Raw genomic sequence first — 21,586 nt, forward strand, 5'->3', positions numbered from 1 at the left:
ATGGGACAACAGCTGGGGTGAACCAGCGCTCTGAGGCAGTGCAGAGAATTCTCTTTTAGATTCCTGGTCGGGATCCCTTGCTCACACGCTCAGGGTCATACTGATCAACAGACTGTGGCCCAGGTCAGATTGGCAGGGATCTTGGGTTTTTTTCAACTCTTTTTGCAGTGGATTGCCTGCTGAGATCATCTGACCACATCTCACCTAATCCATTCCCTGCAATTGCAGGGGCCTCGGGCATTGGTGGCACCTTGATCTTTTCTGCTCTCTTCCTGTGGCACACGTCAGTTTAGTCTCCTGAGGCTGTGGTATACAGGGGTCAGATTAGAGGATCTAATGCTCAGCCAGGGTAAATCGTATCATCTGGACAATGCCAGTGAACGAGACCAGGATAGGCCACAGCCTCGTGAAGATGGAACAGATGTTCCACTCCGGCTGTACCACTGTTGACTCAGATTGGAGAGCTCTTTGGGCCTGCACCTATCTGGTAACGTATCCTTTCTCCATCACACAGACCTGTATAGCTTCTCCGCCTACAAAAGTTTTATGAGTGGATGACAATGGTGACATACTTTTTGAAACCTATGTATAATATACATAAATCAGTGGTTTTCAACCTGTGGTCCATGGACCCCTGGGGGTCCTCAGACTATGTCTAAGGGGTCCGCAAAACGTTGTCAATGCCATAGGACAGTGGTTTTCAACCTGGGATCTGCAGACTATATCTAAGATGTCCAAAGGGGTCCACACCTCCATTTGAAATTTTTCAGGGGTTCAAAAATGAAAATCACTGATATAAATAAATTATATACAAAAAACTTCACTGAAACGATGATATTCAGGTTGTAAAGTCAGGCCCTCAGAAATTAGGAAATACCACAAGGAACGCCTGTGCAACACAAACACAGCCACCTCCTTATGCGTATGCATTCTGATACAGTTACATGATCACATACTATTTTTTGCACAGGGAAAATATTTTGGGTGTGCGAAGTCAGGTTGACCTAGGTCTAGAATTTGTTTTTATTACAGACGTGCTTGACTGTGTCTGAGATTCACCAGCCTGTCTCACACCCAGAGCTATTCTGGCAACTAGAACGTTGTAGACAAAATGGTGGAGAAAAAAAAAAATCTTTGTTCTCTTCATCACAGCAACAGCAGCAGCTTTCAGAAACTCTACTCTCCTTCTGTCTTGATTCTGTTACCAGAATACCGTACAAACCTAGCAAAGCTTTCTTACCTAAAGTGTCACAGTGGCTCCTGCCCGGTCTCTTGACTTGCTTCTAGGAGCAATTCCTCCAGCTCCTTCTCATTCTTGGAACAGTTTAATTCTGAAATCAAACAAGGATGAACTTCATCAATCAGCAACCTTAACACCAATTAATTTTCATTAAGAAACAAGCACCATGTCCCTCTCCAAATTTGGGATCAGTGGGGCACGTAAATTAGGAAGCCTGGGGTGGACTAGAGTAAGTGCTCAAACATAATGCTGTTTCCCTCCTGTTGTATTAATTTATAAAAAGAGACTGGTGCAAAGAGACAAAGCAATCAAAGGTTAAGAGTTGCCTAGCGTTTAATGACAGAAGCAACCATTACATCATCTCATCAGACCTCCTATATAACACAAGCCCTACAACTTCACCCAAATACCCTATGTGGAGCCCACTTACTGCAAAGTAATGCCATTCTCACTCCATTCAATAAAAATACAGATCCCTCCCATTTAAAACCACTAGGAATGCTGACCTGAAGGGTCTTGTCTTTTTTAAAATTTATTAAACATTTTCAATCTTGTTTCTCATAATAAACCAAACTAGTTTTAGGCAACATGCCAACCTATTACACAAGTAAAGAGTACTATACAGCAGAAAAAAGAAAACACCAAGGTATTTACACAGTGCTTGGATTCCTACATATTAACTGCAGTACTCCAAGCACTTTTTTTTTATGGCACATAAAAAAAAAAAAAAATCAAGAACAAAAGACCAAACAAAAATTGAATAAATCAAAATTAAGAGGGGAAAAGGGAGAAATGGAAAGAAGAAATCAAGAGGAAGTGTGTGGATCTATACACCTGCTTTCATCCAGGCCTCCTGCAGGGATCTTTACTTGACCAGCTCTAGGAAACTGACCCAAATAGACTCACATTTTCCCATCTATTGTATGTGATCCCTTTCTTCGCAGTCAGGTCTGCCAGTCCATTACACCAGACTTTGTGCCTAGCGGGGGAACGGGTTGTACTTTTCCAAGATAGCAAAACTGGACAGTAAAGCTCTGTGTCGTTATCCCCTTTGGTATGTTGATAGCCTCCATTTACTAGGTATATGACCCACGACACAGGTACCTACTTTAAAGTCAAGTGAAGCCTCTACAATCATGGTTTATTCTGGTTTTAATGTCACCCCAGAAGTTAAAACAATAGGGCATGACCAACACATCTCCTTCGCCTCCACACCTCCAACGTCAAATCACTGGGGGCAGCTTTAATTTTCTCAAGTTCTTTGGGAGACCCATGTACTCTAAAGGTGATTTTTGTGGAGACAGAATCAGAGGTCCAAGGTTGCTTCCTTAACCTCTTGGGTTGCTCTATTCCACTGGTGATGGCGTGGAGGAGGAAGAGATATTTATTGTCAATTCTTAGTTACATTTTTGCCTCTGTATAAACATCTGTATTAACGCTTTGGCGAGTCTCGTACAGTGTAGCTTCCAGTCAGGATAGTTCTCTACAAAATTTGAGACGTTCTGGTGCTTCAGCAGCACAAATGCTTCCAGGCCAAATTCTGAAGTGAGCATTATTGTAGTTGGAGAGAAGTAAACAGTGTGATCTGGTTCCCAGTTATTAATTGGGATATATATGGCATGGTGTATTCCATTCAGTTTTCCCACATTATTGTCTTCCTCCCCGTTTTTTAGCATGGAAATATCCAAGACTGGGCCTGCTACATGAGATGAGATGGAATGTGTGCTGGCGTGCCAAGGTGGACCATATCTAAGGGGACATATGGATGGTGGGAATTAGATATTTTTGGCATCTACAGTATCCAGAGTCTAAGTGTTTCTTCTATCTTAAACTAGATGCGGTCAGTTGGTTTTGTCAAACAGGAAGTGAAACATCACACTCAAAAGAAGTAAGAGACCATAAACTGACGTTACAAACCACATTCTTCTTAGAAATAGGTTTATGATATGAATATGGCATAACTAAGATATACTTTATGCAAGATGGCACATGTAAGATATCATTGGAAAGGTTATGATTTACTCAATGGGATTACTCACTTTGTATGCATGTATCATTTCTGTATCTAAAGCTAAACAATTACAACTGTGTGTGTATTTGGGAGACACCCATCAGACAACTGACCATCACAGCCTTGATGGGCCATTCGGAAGAAACAATAAGACTGTGAAGATACTAATCTCTCTCCTTCCTAAGAGGCATCCTGGGAGTAGCTGTGACACTACCAGGTCAGGTGATAATCACCTGATACAAAAAAATACCACCTTGGACACTGCTGGTACTTTTCCTCTGTAGGAGGATGGGTATCAAAAAGATTTCCCGCCTTAGGTAAATCCTTTTTAAGGCTGGGGAGGGGGTTAATCTAGACTCTCCTCCGTTGCCTACCCAAGAAGAAGGACTGCTGACTCCATCTTAGGCCAGTAACTTTCCATACATAGAGGCTATTGGCTTTGTTTGGGACAGTATATTTCCATGGACATGGCAGAGGGTATAAAAGGCACCTAAGACAGCTCCATTTTGCCTCTTTCCTGCTTTAATTCTCTGAACTGTGGATTTAAAACAAAAAGGAGCATCTTGAACTATGGACCAAAGACCTTCCAATCTTTTGACAGATACCAGAGAGACTTTTGCAAGCCAGCAGTCTATTCCATCACTGCTACAAATCTGATATAAGGACTTTGCAATCATTTGTATGCATATGATCCATTAACCATTTATAACTCTTTTTTTAATAAATCTTTACTTTAGTTTATTAAGGATTGGCTGACAGCAAGGTATTTGGGTAAGGTCTGAGCTACATATTGACCTGGAGATAAGTGTCTGATCCTTTGGGATTAGTAAGAACCTCACCTATGGTGAATTAGGTTTTCAGTAACCTCTCACTATATTAGATTTGTTCATCTGGATGGGAGCCAAGGGCTGGAATGCCTAAAGGGGGACAGTATTTGGCTTCTGGTTAACGAGCATGGTACTGCAGAAGCTCTTTTGTTACTGGCTTGGTGAGTCGAAGTATAAATAAACCACCAGTTTTGGGGATTGTTTGCCCTATTTCTTGCAGTCTGCCCTGAGTGTGGCATTCTTAATGTGGTCCCATCCCAGGCACCTGGTCACACCTGGGTTACATAATGAACAATTACACACACTTGCCTTCAGGCCCCAGTACAGATGACAAGCATTTGAACCTACATTTCTGACCAACCACCACCTGTGGGCCAGGGCCGGCTCTAGGATTTTTGCCGCCCCAAGCAAAATCAATTTTGGCCGCCTTCCGACCCCCCCTGTTTTTTTCTTACCTTACCCTACCCCCCGGCCCCGCCTCAACTCCGCTCCTTCCCGAAATCCCCAGCCCTGCCTCCTCCCCCAAGGCTCTCAAGCCTAGGAGGGAGGGGGAGAAGCGGCGCACAAATCAACTGTTTCGTGCACCGCGGCCGCTCAGGATCTCCCCCTCCCTTCCAGGTTTGAGAGCCTGGGAAGGAGGGGGAGCAGCGGCGTGCGAATCAGCTGTTTCGCATGCCGCGGCCACTCGGGATCTCCCCCTCCCTCCCAGGTTTGAGAGCCTGGGAAGGAGGGGGAGCCAGCAGCGGCAGCAGCAGAGGTGAGCTAGGGCAGCCGGGGCACATTTTTAGGGGCGGCAGGAGCGGCATTCTGGCACCGGCCATGCCGCCCCTAAAAATGTGCCGCCCCAAGCACCAGCTTGTTTTGCTGGTGCCTAGAGCCGGCCCTGCTATGGGCATAGTTTCATGCAGAAGAAGAATGAAGAAAGGTCAAGCCATCACAAATAAATGTACTCCTAAAAATCAGTCAGTTCAGAGATAATTTGCACGTAGAAAAGCAGGCTTCATTAGCTGAATAAACACTATTTCTGACTAGTCTGAGCAGCTCTAGAAAAGAAAAAATAGAGCTTGTCCCCTCCCACAGCAACAGCATGCCATTTTGCAGATTACAGCAAACTGAACACTCAAGCACATCGCCTGCAAACACTCGTATACATGCTCAGCTTCAAGCAAGTGAGCAATCCCTTGAGTTTAATGTGCCTGCTCACGTGCTAAGAGTTGATTGTGTATGTTTTCAGGACCGGGGCCTATGATGCCTAAAATCCAGGTATTGGGGGAAAGTTTTTCATTTGTTTACTTTGGGCATTTGACAGCACCATGCAGAGAGGAGTGGTTACTATTTCCCTCCTGTGGGCAGCTTCTCCCTTGCTGAGCAACCCTTATAGAGTCAGACTCCAAGGGCAGAAAACCCCACTATCCCCTAGTCTGACCTCCTGCATAACACGGGCTATGGAATTCCCCAAATAATTCCTGTCTGAATTAGAGCATCTCTTTTAGAAAATCATCATCGAGACGGAAAAAAGCCATCATAAAAACTAGTTCTAAAAGCAATCTTTTTTTAAAAATGCTATGAACGGTTTAAAGAGTGAGCTATCCGAAATGGTAATTTTAGAAATTAGTTTACAAAGCTGAATGTCCCTTAAACGGGTCCGAAAGGTCACTATGGAGTGACACTGGACACGTCCTCCCTAGGGACTGAGCACTGTTTTGCCAAGGGAGTGAAAGACTTCAGCTGTAACTACACCCCGGCAATGCAGAGCACTTCCAGCTATGGCTGGCCCAAGAAATGAGAAGTTAGGATTGGAAATCAAAGCCAGGTTTCTTGTATGGCCAGGTGGCCTCCTTGGGGAAGTGTTTGGGTTGTGAGAAGGTCTGGGCAAGTCATTTTCCATTTCCATGAAGCAGGAACAATGAAAGCAGAGCGCAGAAAAGATGTGAGCTCTCAAGGTTAGCTTTAGTTAGGGATGACAGCTTTAAGTGTCCAGAAGGCAACCTCTTACCCATTTCATCTACTCCCTATCTCCATAAGCCTTCGATATGCTGACTGTAGTGACAAAAGAAGCACAAAGAGGCCCTCATCCTGACTGGGCCTCTAAATGTTACAATAATAAGAATAAAACTAAGGGCTTCTAGTGCCAGCCCTACAAAGCCAACACACCCATAAAACAAGTGAACTACATTCTTTATGACGACTTGTGCATCCTCTGGAATCCTTAATCAAGCTCTCGCTGGAGTCAATGGGAGTTGGCATAGGTGGTGGGCTAGCCCCCGGCTCCATCCCTTCTGCCTGCACCCTCCCCCCCCATGGCCAGAGCCCCGAGACCCCCTGCTACCCTGCAGCCGGAGCCCCCCCCGGCTCTGCAGCTGGAGAAGCCCCAGGCCAGCTGGAGCCCTAAGCCACCCCCTACCACCGCAGTCAGAGGAGCTCTGGGCCAACCAGAACACCCCACCCCACCCCCCAGCAATGCTGCACCTCCCCAGACCCCAAGTCACCCCACGGGAAAAGCTCTTGTCTCTTCTCTTCTGGAAGAAAAACCTGAGCTTTTGACATGTGTCATGTAGGTTCCAGGGTGGCTGAGGAGGCAGTATGGGTTACTTGGCTTCCCAGCTTCATCAGTAATCTCCCTGCACCTTCCCTCACCCCTCAGCTCACCTTCCCATCCCACAAGTCCCTCCTCCTTCTCCCCTATCAGAACGTAAGCTCTTGCTGCATCCTTCTGGTCTGTATCTGAATCATGCCTAGCACAATGGGGAGTCCTAGTCCTTGGCTAAGGCTTCTAGGTGTTAACATAATACAAATAATATATAAAAATACTAAAAAGTCATGCACAAGGGGTGATGGCATGTGCTCCAAAGCATGTGGATAACTGTATTAACCAGTGTATTTATATTTATCTTAATATTGTGCAAGCATCATCCAACCCTTAGAAAGAAAAAGAGCCTGACTTCTGATCCCAGGGAATGGGTCATAGGCTTTGACATATGGTCAGAGAAGAAGGAATGGCACAGCCCCTTGTTAAACGTTCTGCAAGGAAGCTTGAGGAAAGCACAATGCTGGTCACAGCTATCTATGGTATTATAACTAATCCCTGCCATTTTCCTGCCATAGTCACCTGCAACAGTCAGTGAAGAATAAGCATTATCATCTCCGTGCAGACTAGAGCCTCTGACAGCACGCTAGTGGGGAACATAGCCAGGTAGATCCCAGGACATACTTCTCAGGGAGGAAAATGGAATGACAGCCTCAAAACATAGCAGGTCTTCTGTGGTGGTTTGAAACTTTTTCCCTGCTAGCGTGTTTCTGGACAATGGGTACGTCCAAACTACCCACCGATAGCGATTGATTTATCAGGGATCGATATATCGCGTCTCGTTAAGACGCAATATATCGATCCCCGAACGCGCTCCCCGTCGACTCTGGAACTCCACCGGAGCGAGCGGCGGTAGCGGAGTCGACGGGGGAGCTGCGGCCGTCGATCCCACGCCGTGTGGACCCAAGGTAAATTGATCTAAGATACTTCGACTTCAGCTACGCTATTCACATAGCTGAAGTTGCGTATCTTAGATCGATCCTCCCCTCCCCCCCAGTTTAGACCAGCCCAATGTGACAGTAGTATCTGGGACACAGAAGGAAGAGAAACTATTGCACCGCCAAACGACTAAGAGTCACTAATCATAGCAGTTGGGTCATCCCCTCATGGAAATACTGAAGCTGCCCTTGCTATTCTGTGATCCTGCAGGGTAGCTAGACAATCATTAGGGGACTTTCTGTTAGGATAACTGGCCCTGTCTGGAGGAAGGTGAAAGGACCCAAACTACTTAGCATCCCCTTCTAGAGAGCTTGAAGAAAGGAAGTAGTACTTCTAACTTCCCCCTGTCTGACAGAGAAGTCCGAATAACTGTTCTCCTCTGTGGTCTCCCCAAACCATAAGGTCCACACAGGCTTTTCTACTACGTGTTCCAAACCTTGATCTAGGGAGCCCTTAATAGGTCAATGTAACAAACCGTATCTTCATGTCTAGATCAGTAAATCTACAGTACCTTTATTTGAACGGCATAAAACCAAAACAAAATGAAAACTGTTTAAGAGGACACAATCAGTAACCATTGGAAGAGCTTACTGAGGCAAGTGGTCATTTGGAGTCTTTAAATTCAATTAAAATTGAATATCTTCCTAAAAATAAATGAGGTCTCAACTCTCAGGGTGATTGTGAACCAGTCAAGGGGGGATGAGAACACTCACTCTTCTCTTTGGGGTAGATGTGAGGGGGTCCCAACACTTTTTTTCTTCTAGACATGGAATCATGCTGTGTTAATGGTTGAAAGCCACTGACCTAGTTCACAAAATACAACGTCCATGTAAAAGAGATGCTCTAGAACTAGAGCCTCAAGTTATTAGGACTGATAGCGTTCACTCATATAGAAGGGAAAAATAATTTCCTGCGGGAATCTCTGATCTGTGTTATGCAGGAGGTCAGACTAGATGATCATAGTTGCCTTAAAAATAAATTAAACAAGTATAGCTAGGAGTAACAGGAGGCAATTCAGGCTGAATTGGGAAAAACCTTTTGACCATGAGACCTATAAGTTCACAGAATAGTGGTGGAAGAAGCTTGGAATATTCAAAATTAGACTCGCTAAAACAGGGCAGAAAATAGAATAGGGAACAATCCTGCACTAGTTCCAAGAGACAGACTTTTGGAATGTTTTTTATTGGCTATCAAGAATATGAGCTGAGGAAACAGGGATCAGAAATCACTTTGTTTTGAAGATCCAAGTTCAGCACAACAGAGAATAAATTCGAGAATAACGTAAAGCAGTCTTACCATGCTCGACAGCACAGCTCCCCATTTTCCCATCACAACCTGAGGACGTATCTGGTAGCGCATGAACAAATTCTGTCTTTAGCCCATTAGGAAGTGGAGTTTCATGGACTGTATTTTCGCACGGCCCAGAGTTCATCTTTTCTGAAACTGATCCAGGGGTTCCTGCCGATGGTGCATTTTCCAAGTTGGCTGCCAACGTGGAAACAGTCCCATTTGCCTGCAAGTCCAAAAATTCAGTCTTCGTAGGTAGGGTTTGAGCTATCAGTTTAGACTGTTTCACTGCATTGCCTTGCAGGTCACTGATATTCTCCTTCAGCCGGGTAATGTTTTCTGCTGTTTTCTCTGGTAGATTTTCCACTCGTGTCACTACAAAGATTTTATGTCCTCGCCCAGGACTGGTAACAGAAATTCTCCTCTCATTTCCTTGAGAGTTAGCATGTGCCTGAGCCCCTGGTATAGTCCCTATGCTTCCCCCTCCTTTGGGCTCACACTTTGTTTCTTCAGCCATGTTTGAAGGGGCAGTTCTGTCCTCTGAGCTAAGTGCATCCCTTGTCTTTTCAGGAGAAAGAAATGTCTGGGGCACATTATCTACATGAACAGAATCATTTTGTTTCTGTGATTTACTGAGATCTTTAATCTCTAACCCAGTGTCTACCTCATCATCTGTGTCAGAGTCTGAAAAGGTCACCCCATCTTTGTCACTGTTTATTGTCTTGTCTGTATGCCTGTTCTCTTTGGACACCAACATCTCCCCCACTTCATCTCCTTCAGGTGTTGCTGCTGTGCCATCACCTTGGCTGTTTTCCACAGGTCCCTCCTCAATCGGCTCGGTGATGGTGATCTCTGGCATAGAGGCAGATTGCTGAAGTTTCTGTTCTTTCTCCTCTTTCTCTTTGGCCAGAATAAAGTTGCGCTTGCAACCATTTTGGATTTCAGCTAAAAGAGCTTTCTGTGTTTCAATAAAACTCTTCACCTGCAAGAGGGAGAGAAACACTGCTGAAACTGCAGACAGTCTGAGATACAGCATACAGCATATTTACAGCTCTCTCGACACGACTCAATCTTGGTGCAGAAATTGGTTTCTGCACCAATGTTACGGGCTATCCAATTGCTTACGCAGAGAATATGGGAACAGCGATAAACCTTTAACTCCACTTGGGTGGGTAACCAACTAGTAAACTTCAGCAAACATCTATTGCAGTTATAAGAATAACCTGTCCATCTACTGTTCTTGAATGTAATTGATTAAAAGCGAGGAGACTTTGTTAGCAAAGGCAATAGGTTCTGGCTTTAAAAGGTAGTGAAGCTTTCTCATTAAGTGACTACAATAAATAGCCTGTTTTGTTTTCCTGCCTTGATACAGGATGGAATGAGAAAATGACGTATTTGTAATTGCTGTTCTCCGAGGACGACTCCTTTTTCAATTGTAACACCGAGGCAGGGATTGTCTCTCACTTTGCTCAAGACCCAGTCCAATGGGAGGACCCCCACTCATCCTGATTTGGGGTCTGATTTGAGTGCCATCGCAATGCAAATACTAAAAAATAACAGGTCAAATCACTCCCATAGGTATAGAAAGGACTGACTCAACACTATGGAATGATGGGTGGGCATCTTTAGAGAACAATTATTACCAGTAACTATCATTTTTCTAAAGATACATTGACAAACACCACACTGTAGGAAGCATAGGCAAGGTTAACGCATCTTAAAATAGCCAAAATTAACATTTTTAAAAGATATACATCGAGGTTTTGAAGGATATAGTTATACTGAGACTTCGCTAAGAAACTGGAAAGAAGATCATAAAGGTATTCCAAAAACAGAGTAAAAAATAGTAAGAGACCAGAGACTGGATGCCCCTAGCTCAGAAAAATTCTAACAGATCACATTCTGATTCCTATCTAGAGGCCTAATCATGTTCTATGGCCTGCACTATACAGGAGGTCACAACAGTCCCTTAGAGTCTATGAACCAAAACAATGGTGTTTGTTGAATGCATTCAACAAATTCCCCTGTGGCTGCCTTGAAAATCTCCTGGATGGGAACAGATCAAGTCCGCTGAAGCAGACTTTTGCCATACACAATGAGCCTCAATATGACCTTACAGTTAGAGAGAGTCTCGCAGCCATGTAGATACATGGCTTCCTCAGAGAGCAGAAACTACAGAGTTAGCATTAAGTGAGAAAAAGTTTGGTGGATTGTCTGAGTAGATAAGAATCCAAAGGACCTTTTTACAGCTTGTGAAGAGGAGAATCACCTGGACAGGTACACTGATATGGGAAAACACTGGCAGAATCATTGACTGATTAACTCCATTTCCATGATATGACCCACTGGAAGATGTGCAGTCATCAGAGTCTACAGCAAGCTCATTTGCGGTGTGAGCAGAGTCAATGCACTAGGAAAATGACTCTGCATATTAGAAGCCTAAGCTGAAAGGCATCAAATGACTCAAAAGGAGCTGTCAACAGCTTAGTTAGGACCCCATTAATATGCCATGACATATTATCTGACATGACATTGGGAGCTTTCTAATGGGAGGTTTCAAAGTATCAAGCTCCTGATGAATGTGACAAAAGACTGGTCTACCTTCAACATGTTGCTATGGCAGATGAGATAGCCAGGCACAATGACCCTGGGGAGCACCTCTGCCTATCAAAAAAGACACCCAGATGTTTATATCTCTGCTAGACCCAGCACTGAGTTTGGGAGGTTCCTGCTTTGGTTGTTTATAGGAATGGGCTTGGTGGGTAGCTTGAGAGAGGGAATGAATATTCTCGGATACGTAATTCAGTCTAGAACCACACCAAGTTCATATTCACAAAAAATGTAGTGCAACTTACAGACTCCTTTTTCGGCTCCCTGTCTAAGTCCAACCTGAGCAGAGAATGATTGACCTTCAGCGCCAAGGACAGGGCCATCAGACCCCCCGTTTTAATCTCATTCTCCCGCAGGTCTAGTCGAAGGAGCCTTGGACTCTCTGCAATGAATTCTGCTACCGCCACAGCACCTGCGGGGGAAGAAAGTGCACCGATGATGAACCAGGACAATGGAAAAGAAAAACAGCTCACAACATGCTCCCCATAAACAACCAGGAAAGATTCTGACTGGTGTACTTCAGACAAGACCTAGTGAGATGGGACCCATTTCTCATTACAGAATTTTGTCCAGATTCTTGCGATTGTAACAATCTGCTCTACAAAAATCTACGTATTAACTCTACTTGTTTTCAAGGAATTGAAAATACAACATCCTGGTCACCCATAAATAAAAGACCCCAAGGCACTTTCTGCCACTGATGCTCTGGCTGTATTTCAATTTTATAATGCCGTTTTGCCTTCCTACAGTCCACCAATTGCTACAGTTTGGAGATGGTATTCTTCACTTCCTGTCATAAACCCAGGGGTTCTTTTATGCATTGTTAAGCAGATGTTTTCTAAACCAAAAGTACCTGCATCTCAGAGGGGACTCAAGTGTTTCCTGTATATAGGGTTTATATAGAGTGGGATCCTTTAAGATGAAAGGTTTCAGGGTAGCAGCCGTGTTAGTCTGTATCCTCAAAAAGAACAGGAGTACTTAGTCTCTAAGGTGCCACAAGTACTCCTGTTCTTTTTAAGATGAAAGGAACTGTATAAATCTAACATAGCAACCGACAATTTTCAGATTCCCGTTGAAGTACAGTTTGGAAAACTCATTCATACATACCAGTAAGTTATTACATGGATTCCAAAACATCTAGATGCTTCATAAGCAAATAGATTGTAGGCGCTTTGTGGAAGGGACTGTGTCTTCTAAGACTTTAAGAAGAGGTTACTCACCTGTGCAGTAACTGTGGTTCTTTGAGATGTCTCCCCCTATGGGTGCTCCACTCTTGGTGTGCATGTGCCCTTGATCAGAGATTTTCCTTAGCGGTGTCCGTTTGGCCCGCACATGCACCACTGGTATCCTCGTGCCCTGCACCAAGGCTGTGTTATGCTGTATGGGTGAACTTCCCTCTCAGTTCCTTCTGTACCACCATGTCTCAGAAGAAACTCCAAAGCAGAGAAAAAGAGGGCCGGTAGTGGGGCACTCATAGGGACACACATCTCAAAGAACCACAATTACTGTACGGGGTGAGTAATCACTTCTTCGAGTGTCCTTATGGGTGCTCCAGTCTTGGTGACTTCCAAGCAATATCCCCAGTAGGAGGAGGGGGCTTCAGAATGGAGTCCATCACAGATGAGAGATCTGCATGGCCAACTGCAGCATCAGACCTGGAGGCATCCACCAAGGCACAGTGTCTAAAGAAAGTATGTACCGAAGACCATGTAGCGGCTCTGCAGATTTCTGGAATGGGAACATTTTTAAGGAGAGCTATAGATATAGATTGTGATCTGGTCGAGTAGGCCAAAATGCTGGTAGGGGGTGGAATGTCGACAGCCTGGCAGTAAGCTATGAAACACTTGGAAATACATTCCGAGAGTCTCTAGGTAGAAATGGTGGAACCCTTAGATTTGTCTGCAATCAAAAGAAATAGTCTATTGGATTTACAGAATGGTTTAGTTCTATCCAGACAGAGGGATAACGCCCTCTTGACATCTAGAGTGTCGAGAATAGTCTTCTGGTTGGAAGCATGCAGTTTTGGGAAGAAAACCGGCAGGTCTGATTCAGGTGAAATTCAAAAATCACTTTAGGGAGAAACCTGGGATGCGGCCATAAGGACACCTTATCGTTGAGAAAGGGGGATCTGCCATTAAAACCCCAACCTCTCCGACTTTGCGGGCTGAGGAATTGCCACTAAGAAGGCTGTTTTCTTGATGAATTCAATGGCCATTAGTTCAAACGGGGGCTTCGTGAGGCTTTTGAGAACCAAATTCAGGTCCAAAACAGAAGTAGGAACCTTTACCTATGGGAGCAGATTCCCTAAGCCTTTCATAAATCTCGTGGCTGTGGGGTGAGCAAACAAAGAGAAACCTTCAATAGTAGTATAAAAGGCTGTTAGGGCAGCCAGGTGAACTTTGATGGAATTGAGGGACAATTTCTTAAGCTGCAACAGGTACTCCAGAATGAGAGGAACTGGGGCAGATTCAGAAGGAGTACTATGGAGTTCATACCAGTGGCCAAATCTTGACAAGTTCTGGAGGTAAGTTCTGGTGGAAATGTTTCTACTATTTAATAGCACATGTTGTACCTCCACAGATCAAGAGGACTCTAGCCCCAAGAACCATTCAGGGACCATGACTTGAGGCAAAGAATGCCCAAGCTGGGATGTGTCAGGGGTCCGACATCCTGAGAGAGGAATTAAGAGACAGTGAAACAGTAAGGGAAAGCGCTTATCTCAACCACGTCAGGGCTATCAGAATGACTCTGGCCTTGTTCTGCTTGATCTTATCACCTTGAGAATGAGAGGCATCAGAGGGAAGGCATAAAACAGTTGTGGCTAGATGTTTGGCTGCGCGTGTGTTCTCCCTGTGTGCTGCCCCAGCTCTGCGCAGACTTGAATGAACTGCCCAATAACCACAAGATTTGTTAAGGTACGAAGGTGCCAGGTCAGGTTTATTATCGACAAAGCACGGTAATAGCACCTGGCAGACTTTATGAAGATACTAAGACATGTATGCCTGTGACAATGGACACAGCTTAGTGAACGGCAGGACTTTCCATTCCGCCCTTGGCTGGACAAAGATACTCCCTCTGAGATACATTTTTAAACCCTGATACAAAAAAGTTAGTACTGGTTCTGACATAGTCACTGCCCCCTGATGTTGCTAGTTATTATCTTGAACATATTGGTTTGATCAAAACATTTTTATTATGTACAGTTATCCTAACCTTATCTTTTAGGATGGGTCAATGTGTTCCTGTTCTCCTTAGGGAATGTTTTTGTACCATACTTGATATTGGGGCGTTCTGGTACCACTTGATATTGAGATGTGTTTGTGTAAGTACTCTGTGCTTAGCACTTCCTAGGAATGTGTATTCTGCAGTATCAGCCCTGTTCTTGCCAGATTCTGTGAGCAGATCCTGCCTCATACCAGGCCTTTGATACAAGGGCTTATGTCTCAGACTCTCTTCCTACTACAACAGTGTGTCCATCCAAGGCAAGAGGAACGTGTCCCCCAGTGAATTGCAACCTAAACAGCCTTCCCCCCCCACACACACCTTGGACAAAATAGGTAGCATTTTTTGTTTGTGGTGTGGCAAAAAGGTCTACTTCTGGAAAACCCTCAAGTCTGAAAGATTCCAAGTAGGACCAGAGAATCAAACTCCCACGTGTATTCTTGGGGCAACACCTGCAGAGTGTGTTGGCCGTGGTATTCTGTATGCTGGGCAGATACATTGCTGAGATCCTTATGTGATGCTTTATGCACCAATTCCACAACTTTATTGTTTTGGCACAATCTTGCCCCTCTTTGCCAATTGATTCATGCAGGCCACATTGTCTCTCCTGACTTTGATGGATCTGTGTCTGATGAGAGGAAGGAAATGAAGACAGGCATTTCTGACCATTCTGATCTCCAGGAGGTTGATATGAAGGGTTGTCTCTTGTGGTCAGACCATCTGTTTTATTGGAATCAAAAGGTTTATTTGTGAGTTGTTTTAATAGCCCCCCTTATTTGCCATCTCAATATTTGGTGTGAAGAAGCTATCACCACCTCTCCGGTAGAACCCCTCAGGTGCTGCTTAGCCATCCTGCACGAGGAAACAACTCCAGAAATTCCATGGGAGAGGACAGTGGTTGATGTGGAGGGAATGGGGGGAGCAGTGAGGTTAAAAGGGGTGCAAGAGAGTCCAAAGAAAAATAAAAAAAAATCTGAGGCCTCCAATAAGGACTAATTAAGGTAATCTGAGGGCACCAATTCTAGTTACGTAATCTTAGCCAAGAGCATCACTGAAGGTGAGCAGTGCTAATAGCCCCATCCGACTGACTAAGGTACAGAGAGACAGAACAATTTGTTGGTGGGGCACTATGCACAAGACATTCCCCAAGAAGTCGATGAGAGGTTTCACCGAATAAAGGTTGTAAAGTCCAGAAAATTAAGGCGATTCGGTGAAGGAGGGTAAATGGAAGTCAGGACCTCCTAGGTCCCAGGCTCTGACTCATTCCCTCCAGCCAACACAGCGCTTCCCCAACCAGGGAGCTCTTGCATTTCTTTTGCCAGATTCCTTGGATTTCCCAAAACATTTGTTTGGCTCAAAGAACTGCTGGCTGGGCTGCAGTAGTTTAAAGAACCAGGAATCCCACTATGCAATCAATTAGTTCAAGGTGATAGTCTAATGCCTCCAGGGTTAACATCGTATTTTAAAATTAATGGAACTTCAGACTGTATGTGGTGGAGAAAACATGCAAATTAATATTGGTTAGTGTTATTAGCAAAACAAGCACTATACCTCAAGGACGATATACCCGCCAAATTTCTAGGTCAAAGGAATTCAGGAAATTTTGTTCTATCCTCCCAAATAAAAACACATCATAATTTTTGTTTTGTTTTGTTTTACAGTTGAAATACTGTATTTTCCCCACACTCTCCTACCTTGCACATGACTGGAAGGACTTTGGTCAAATTTCCAAACAATCACCAAGATTCACAGACCAGTACAAGAGACTTAGGAAAGTTCTGAGCACTTGAAACCAAGGGGTTATTTTTTATATATATATATATATCATGGAAATTGCTTTGCAGTCATAAAAGTGACTAGTAAAGACAAAACGTTGCATTTGGGCACACAGAATGCCTGAAAAAGTCCCCTCCAATCCAAAGAAAGTTTTTTTTCTGGTTGTTTTCTCCCCCCATAAAGCTTCAGGTCCTAGCTTAGTCGAAAGACTCTATGGTGAATGGGGAACTTGTACAATACATACAGCAAGAATACGTACACTTGTACAGGAGGTGAAAAGGCAGACCAATTGAAAGTCTCTGGGTAAAGATAAAAGGGGAAAAAATAAGCATGACATCATTGTAGAGGGTCTACTACAGACCATCAAACCAGGAAGAGAAGGTGGAGGAGGCACTGCTAGTACATAACAAGGGAAAATTCCCACTTCGTCACACCTGGGTCTGGTACTATTCAAAATTCTCATTAATTATTTAGACAATGGAGTGAAGAGTATGCGTATAAAATCTGTGGATGACATCAAGCTGAGAGGGGGTTCAAGTACTTTGGGGGACAGGATCAGAATTCAAAAAACTTGACAAATAGGAGAACTGGTCTGAAATCAACAAGGTGAAATTCTGCAAAGACAAGTGCAAAGGGGGTGAACAGTGAGGTGGCAAAATCTGCACACAATACAAGAGTACTCAGGACAGTTAAGTCCAAAGCAGACTGTGAGGAGTTACAAAGGCATCTCACCAGACGGGGTGACAAAAGGACAGATAAAACTCAATGTTGATAAGTGCAAAGTAATTCACAATGGAAAAAATATTCCCAACTGTACATACAAAATGGGTGGGGGTCTAAATTGGCTGCTACCATTCAAAAATAAAAGTCATGGAATCATTGTTGACAGTTCTCTGAAAATATCCGCTCAATGTGCAGCGGAAGTCCAAAAAGCTAACAGTATTAGGAAAGGGATAGATAGTAAAACAAAATATCATAATGCCACTACCTGATACACCCACACCTTGAATACTGCATGCATAGTTCCAGTCACCCGATCTCAAAAAAGATATTTTAAAAATTGAAAAAGGTGCAGAGAAGGGCAACAAAAATTGATTAGGGGTATGGAACAACTTCTGTATGGGGACAGATTAAAAAGACTGGGACTGTTCAGTTTACAAAAGAGATGATGAAGGGGGGATAGGATAGAGGTCTATAAAATCACGAATAGTGTGGAGAAAGGGAATAGGGAAGTGTAATTTATACTAAGGGTCATCCAATGAAATTAATAGGCAGCAGGTTTAAAACAAACATAAGGAAGTATTTCTTCACACAACTCAGAATCAACCTGTGAACTCATTGCCTGGGGATGTTGTGAAGGCCAAAACTATAATTGTGTTCAGAAAAGAATTAGGTAAGTTCATGGAGGACAGGTCCATCAATGGCTACTAGCAGAGATGGTCAGGGAAGCAACTCCATGCTCCAGGTGTCCCTAAACCTCTAACTGCCCGAAGCGGATACTGGATGACAGGGGACGGATCACCTGTTCTGTTCATGCCCCCTGAAGCACCTGACACTGGCCACTATCAGAGACAGGATCCTGGGCTAGATGGACCACTGGTCTGACGGTATGGCCATTTTTATGTTCTTATCCAGTATTACATTTAGGAAGGAAAACATCAGATGCACAACTACAAAATGGGGAATAACTGGCTTGGTGGCAGTACATCTCAGAAGGATTTGGGGGTTACAATATGAGCCAGCAATGTGATATAGTTGCTAAAAAGACCAATATAATTTTAGGGTATATTAACAGGAGTCTCACGTGTAAGACACAGGAGGTAACCGTCCTGCTCTACTTGGCACAGGTGAGGCCTCACCTAGAGAACTGTGCCACGCTTTAGCAATTGGAAAGTCCAGGGGAGAGCAACAAAAATGACAAAAGATTGAGAAAACCTGACCTATGAAGAAAGATTAAAAATACCTGGCATGTTTACTCTTGACAAGGACACTGGACTTCAGAAAGGCAGATTTCAACCAACTCAGAGAAGTAATAGGCAAGGTCCCATGGAAAGACCAATTAGGAAGAAAAGGAGTCAAAGGGGGCTGGTAGTTTCTAAAAGATGTAAGACTAGAGGCTCAACATCATACTGTTCTGATGCAGAGGAAAGAGAAGAGCCACAAGAGGCCAGTGTGGCTGCACAAAGAGCTTTTTAGCGATCTAAAAACCAAAAAGGATACCGACAGGAAATGGAAGGAAGGACAGGTCACCAAGGAAGTATTCACAGGAATAGTGAGAGCATGTAGGGACAAAATCAGGAACGCTAAGGCAAAGAATGAGGTACAGCTGGCAAGGAATGTTAGAGACAACACCAAGGGGTTTTACAAATATGTCCGACAAACAGAAAAGACCAGGGATGGTGCGGGCCCACTGCTCAATGGAGAAGGTGAGCTGGTAATGGAAGATGAGCAGAAGGCAGAGCTGCTCAATGCCTACTTTGCTTCAGTCTTCTCACAATAAAATAACATGTGATTGGACGATTAGAGAAGTTAACATAGGAATGGTTTAGATTTACTTGGCCCTGCCTCAGGGCAGGGAGCTGGACTTGATGACCTCTCTAGGTCCCTTCCAGCCCCTACAGGTTTATGATGTTACATCACATCACACCACATGTCTACATGTCACAGGCAAGGTCAGCTCCCAGACTGCTGCACTGGGCAGCACAGTATGGGGAGGAGCTGAGCAGCCCTCAGTGGTGAAAGAACAGATTAAGGACTATCTAGAAAAGCTGGACATGCACAAGTCCATGGATGTAATGTATCCAAGGGTGCTGAGGGAGTTGGCTGATGTGATTGCAGAGACATTGGCCATTATCTTTGAAACTTCGTGGCGATTGGGGGAGGGCCTGGATGATTGGAAAAAGACGAATATAGTGCCCATCTTTAAAAAAAGGGAAGAAGAAGAATCTGGGGAACTACAGACCGGTCAGTCCCTGGAAAAATCATGAAGCAGGTCCTCAAGGAATTCATTTTGAAGCACCTGGAGGAGAGGAAGGTGATCAGGAACAGTCAACATGGATTCACCAAGAGCAAGTCATGCCTGACCAACCTGATTGCCTTCTATAATGAGATAACTGGCGCTGTGGATATGGTGAAAGCATATGTGATATATCTTGACTTCAGCAAACCTTTTGATACGGTCTCCCACAGTATTCTTGCCAGCAAGTTAAAGAACTATGGATTGGATGAATGGACCATAAGGTGGATAGAAAGCTGGCTAGATCGTCAGGTTCAACGGTTAGTGATCAATGGCTCGATGTCTAGTTGGCAGCCAGTATCAAGCGGAGTGCCCCAGGGGCCAGTTTTGTTCAACATCTTCATTAATGTTCTGGATGATGGGATGGATTGCACCCTCAGCAAGTTCACGGCTGACACTAAGCTGTGGGGAGAGATAGATATGCTGGAGGGTAGAGATAGGGTCCAGAGTGACCTAGACAAATTGGAGGATTGGGACAAAAGTAATCAAAGAAGGTTCAACAAGGACAAATGCAGAGTTCTGCACTTAGGATGGAAAAATCCCATGCACTGCTACAGGCTGGGGACCAACTGGCTAAGCGGCAGTTCTGTAGAAAAGGACCTGCAGATTACAGTAGCTGAGAAGCTGGATACGAGTCAACAGTGTGCCCTTGTTGCCAAGAAGGCTAGGGCTACATTAGTAGGAGCATTGCCAACGGATCGAGGGAAGTGATTATTCCCCTCTATTCAGCACTGATGAGGCCACAGCTGGAGTACTGCATCCAGTTTTGGGGCCCCCACTACAGAAAGGATGTGAACAAATTGGAAAGAGTCCAGCGGAGGGCAACAAAAATTATTAGGGCGCTGGGGCACATAACTTATGAGGAGAGGCTGAGGGAACTGGGCTTATTTAGTCTGCAGAAGAGAAGAGCGAGGGGGGGGGATTGACAGCAGTCTTCAATTACCTGAAGGGGGGTTCGAAAGAGGATGGAGCTCGGCTGTTCTCAGTGGTGGCAGATGACAGAACAAGGAGCAATGGTCTCAAGTTGCAATGGGGGAAGTCTACATCAGGTATTAGGAAACACCAGGGAGGTGGTGGATTCTCCATCCTTAGAGATTTTTACGGTCTGGCTTGACAAAGCCCTGGCTGGGATGATTTAGTTGGGGTTGGTCCTGCTTTGAGCAGGGGGTTGGACTAGATGACCTCCTGAATCTTCTATGATTCTATGATCCTAGGATATCACAAGAGCCAAGAGTGACATTATTCCTGTAATTGTCATTGTTAATTGCTTTCTCAATAATGACAAAAGGGTTGGGGGCTTCAATGATTGATAATCCTGAAAGTAACGATCCCTCAAGGTACGGAAAGTCTGTTTTACCCTCGCATGTTAGTTTAGTAGAAGCCAAGCCTAATCGGAGCACAGAGCGGTTTCCAATGAGTCCATTCTTCAGATTACGAACACCTTCATTCCCAATGGGATTGTGACCAAGGTTCAGGGTCTCCAAACTCTGCGTATGAGGCTGTGGACACAAGCAGAAAAAGAAGGTGAAAGAGGTACGTTACAATAGAATGTCAGCGCAAAAAAGTCATGACCCTCAGCCACATCAACACCTACCAACCACAGCGAAATAACTGACTCTCTTAGGCCCTTCCAAGTTCAAAATGGGAATTTCTTAGGGGGGCCCTAGGGAATACCACTGATTTCCAGAGCTGCTAGATTTACAGACATTACTGTTTTGTCCAGGTTTTTTATTTTTCAATCCCCACAGAACAAAGGAGCCCTTTGGTTACTGAGCTGGTGAAACTGACATTGGCCTGGCAGAGCGCACATGTGCCTCAGCAACCAATCCATTCCTTCAGCCTGTCACAGGCTGACTCCCTCCCCTACCCACATCCTCTGCATTAGTGCTGGAGCCTGCCCTTCCAGCATGTATTGTCTAGGCTTGTGCTGCCACGGGAAGTCTACAAGTAACTTAGCCACACCACAACTACCTGCCGATGGCTACTGACCCAGCCTAGGCTGGCAGCCATAGTTCTCGCCTTCCCTGCGTCAGAGGTGGGCACTGGACCTCCACTGTGAGGAGTGGGTAGG

At 44.5% G+C, this 21,586-nt stretch overlaps 1 protein-coding gene across 2 annotated transcripts in view; it reads right to left on the reverse strand.

Annotated features, from left to right (window-relative positions):
• The window catches only part of PPP1R37 (protein phosphatase 1 regulatory subunit 37), a 135,676-nt gene that overhangs the window by 12,579 nt on the left and 101,511 nt on the right, over positions 1-21,586 (reverse strand). The window contains exons 9-12 of one of the 2 annotated variants that reach the window (XM_005295686.5): positions 20,873-21,014; positions 11,747-11,913; positions 8,901-9,873; positions 1,241-1,331 (exon numbers count right to left, since the gene is read on the reverse strand). In XM_005295686.5, the coding sequence (XP_005295743.2) occupies positions 1,249-1,331; positions 8,901-9,873; positions 11,747-11,913; positions 20,873-21,014 (1,365 nt within the window). In that variant the 3' untranslated portion in view covers positions 1,241-1,248. The remainder of the gene's footprint in view (positions 1-1,240; positions 1,332-8,900; positions 9,874-11,746; positions 11,914-20,872; positions 21,015-21,586) is intronic. The other variant, XM_042844468.2, reaches the window with a different exon arrangement.

Source organism: Chrysemys picta, chromosome 17, assembly GCF_011386835.1.
Source record: "Chrysemys picta bellii isolate R12L10 chromosome 17, ASM1138683v2, whole genome shotgun sequence".
Classification (NCBI taxonomy): Eukaryota; Metazoa; Chordata; order Testudines; family Emydidae; genus Chrysemys; species Chrysemys picta.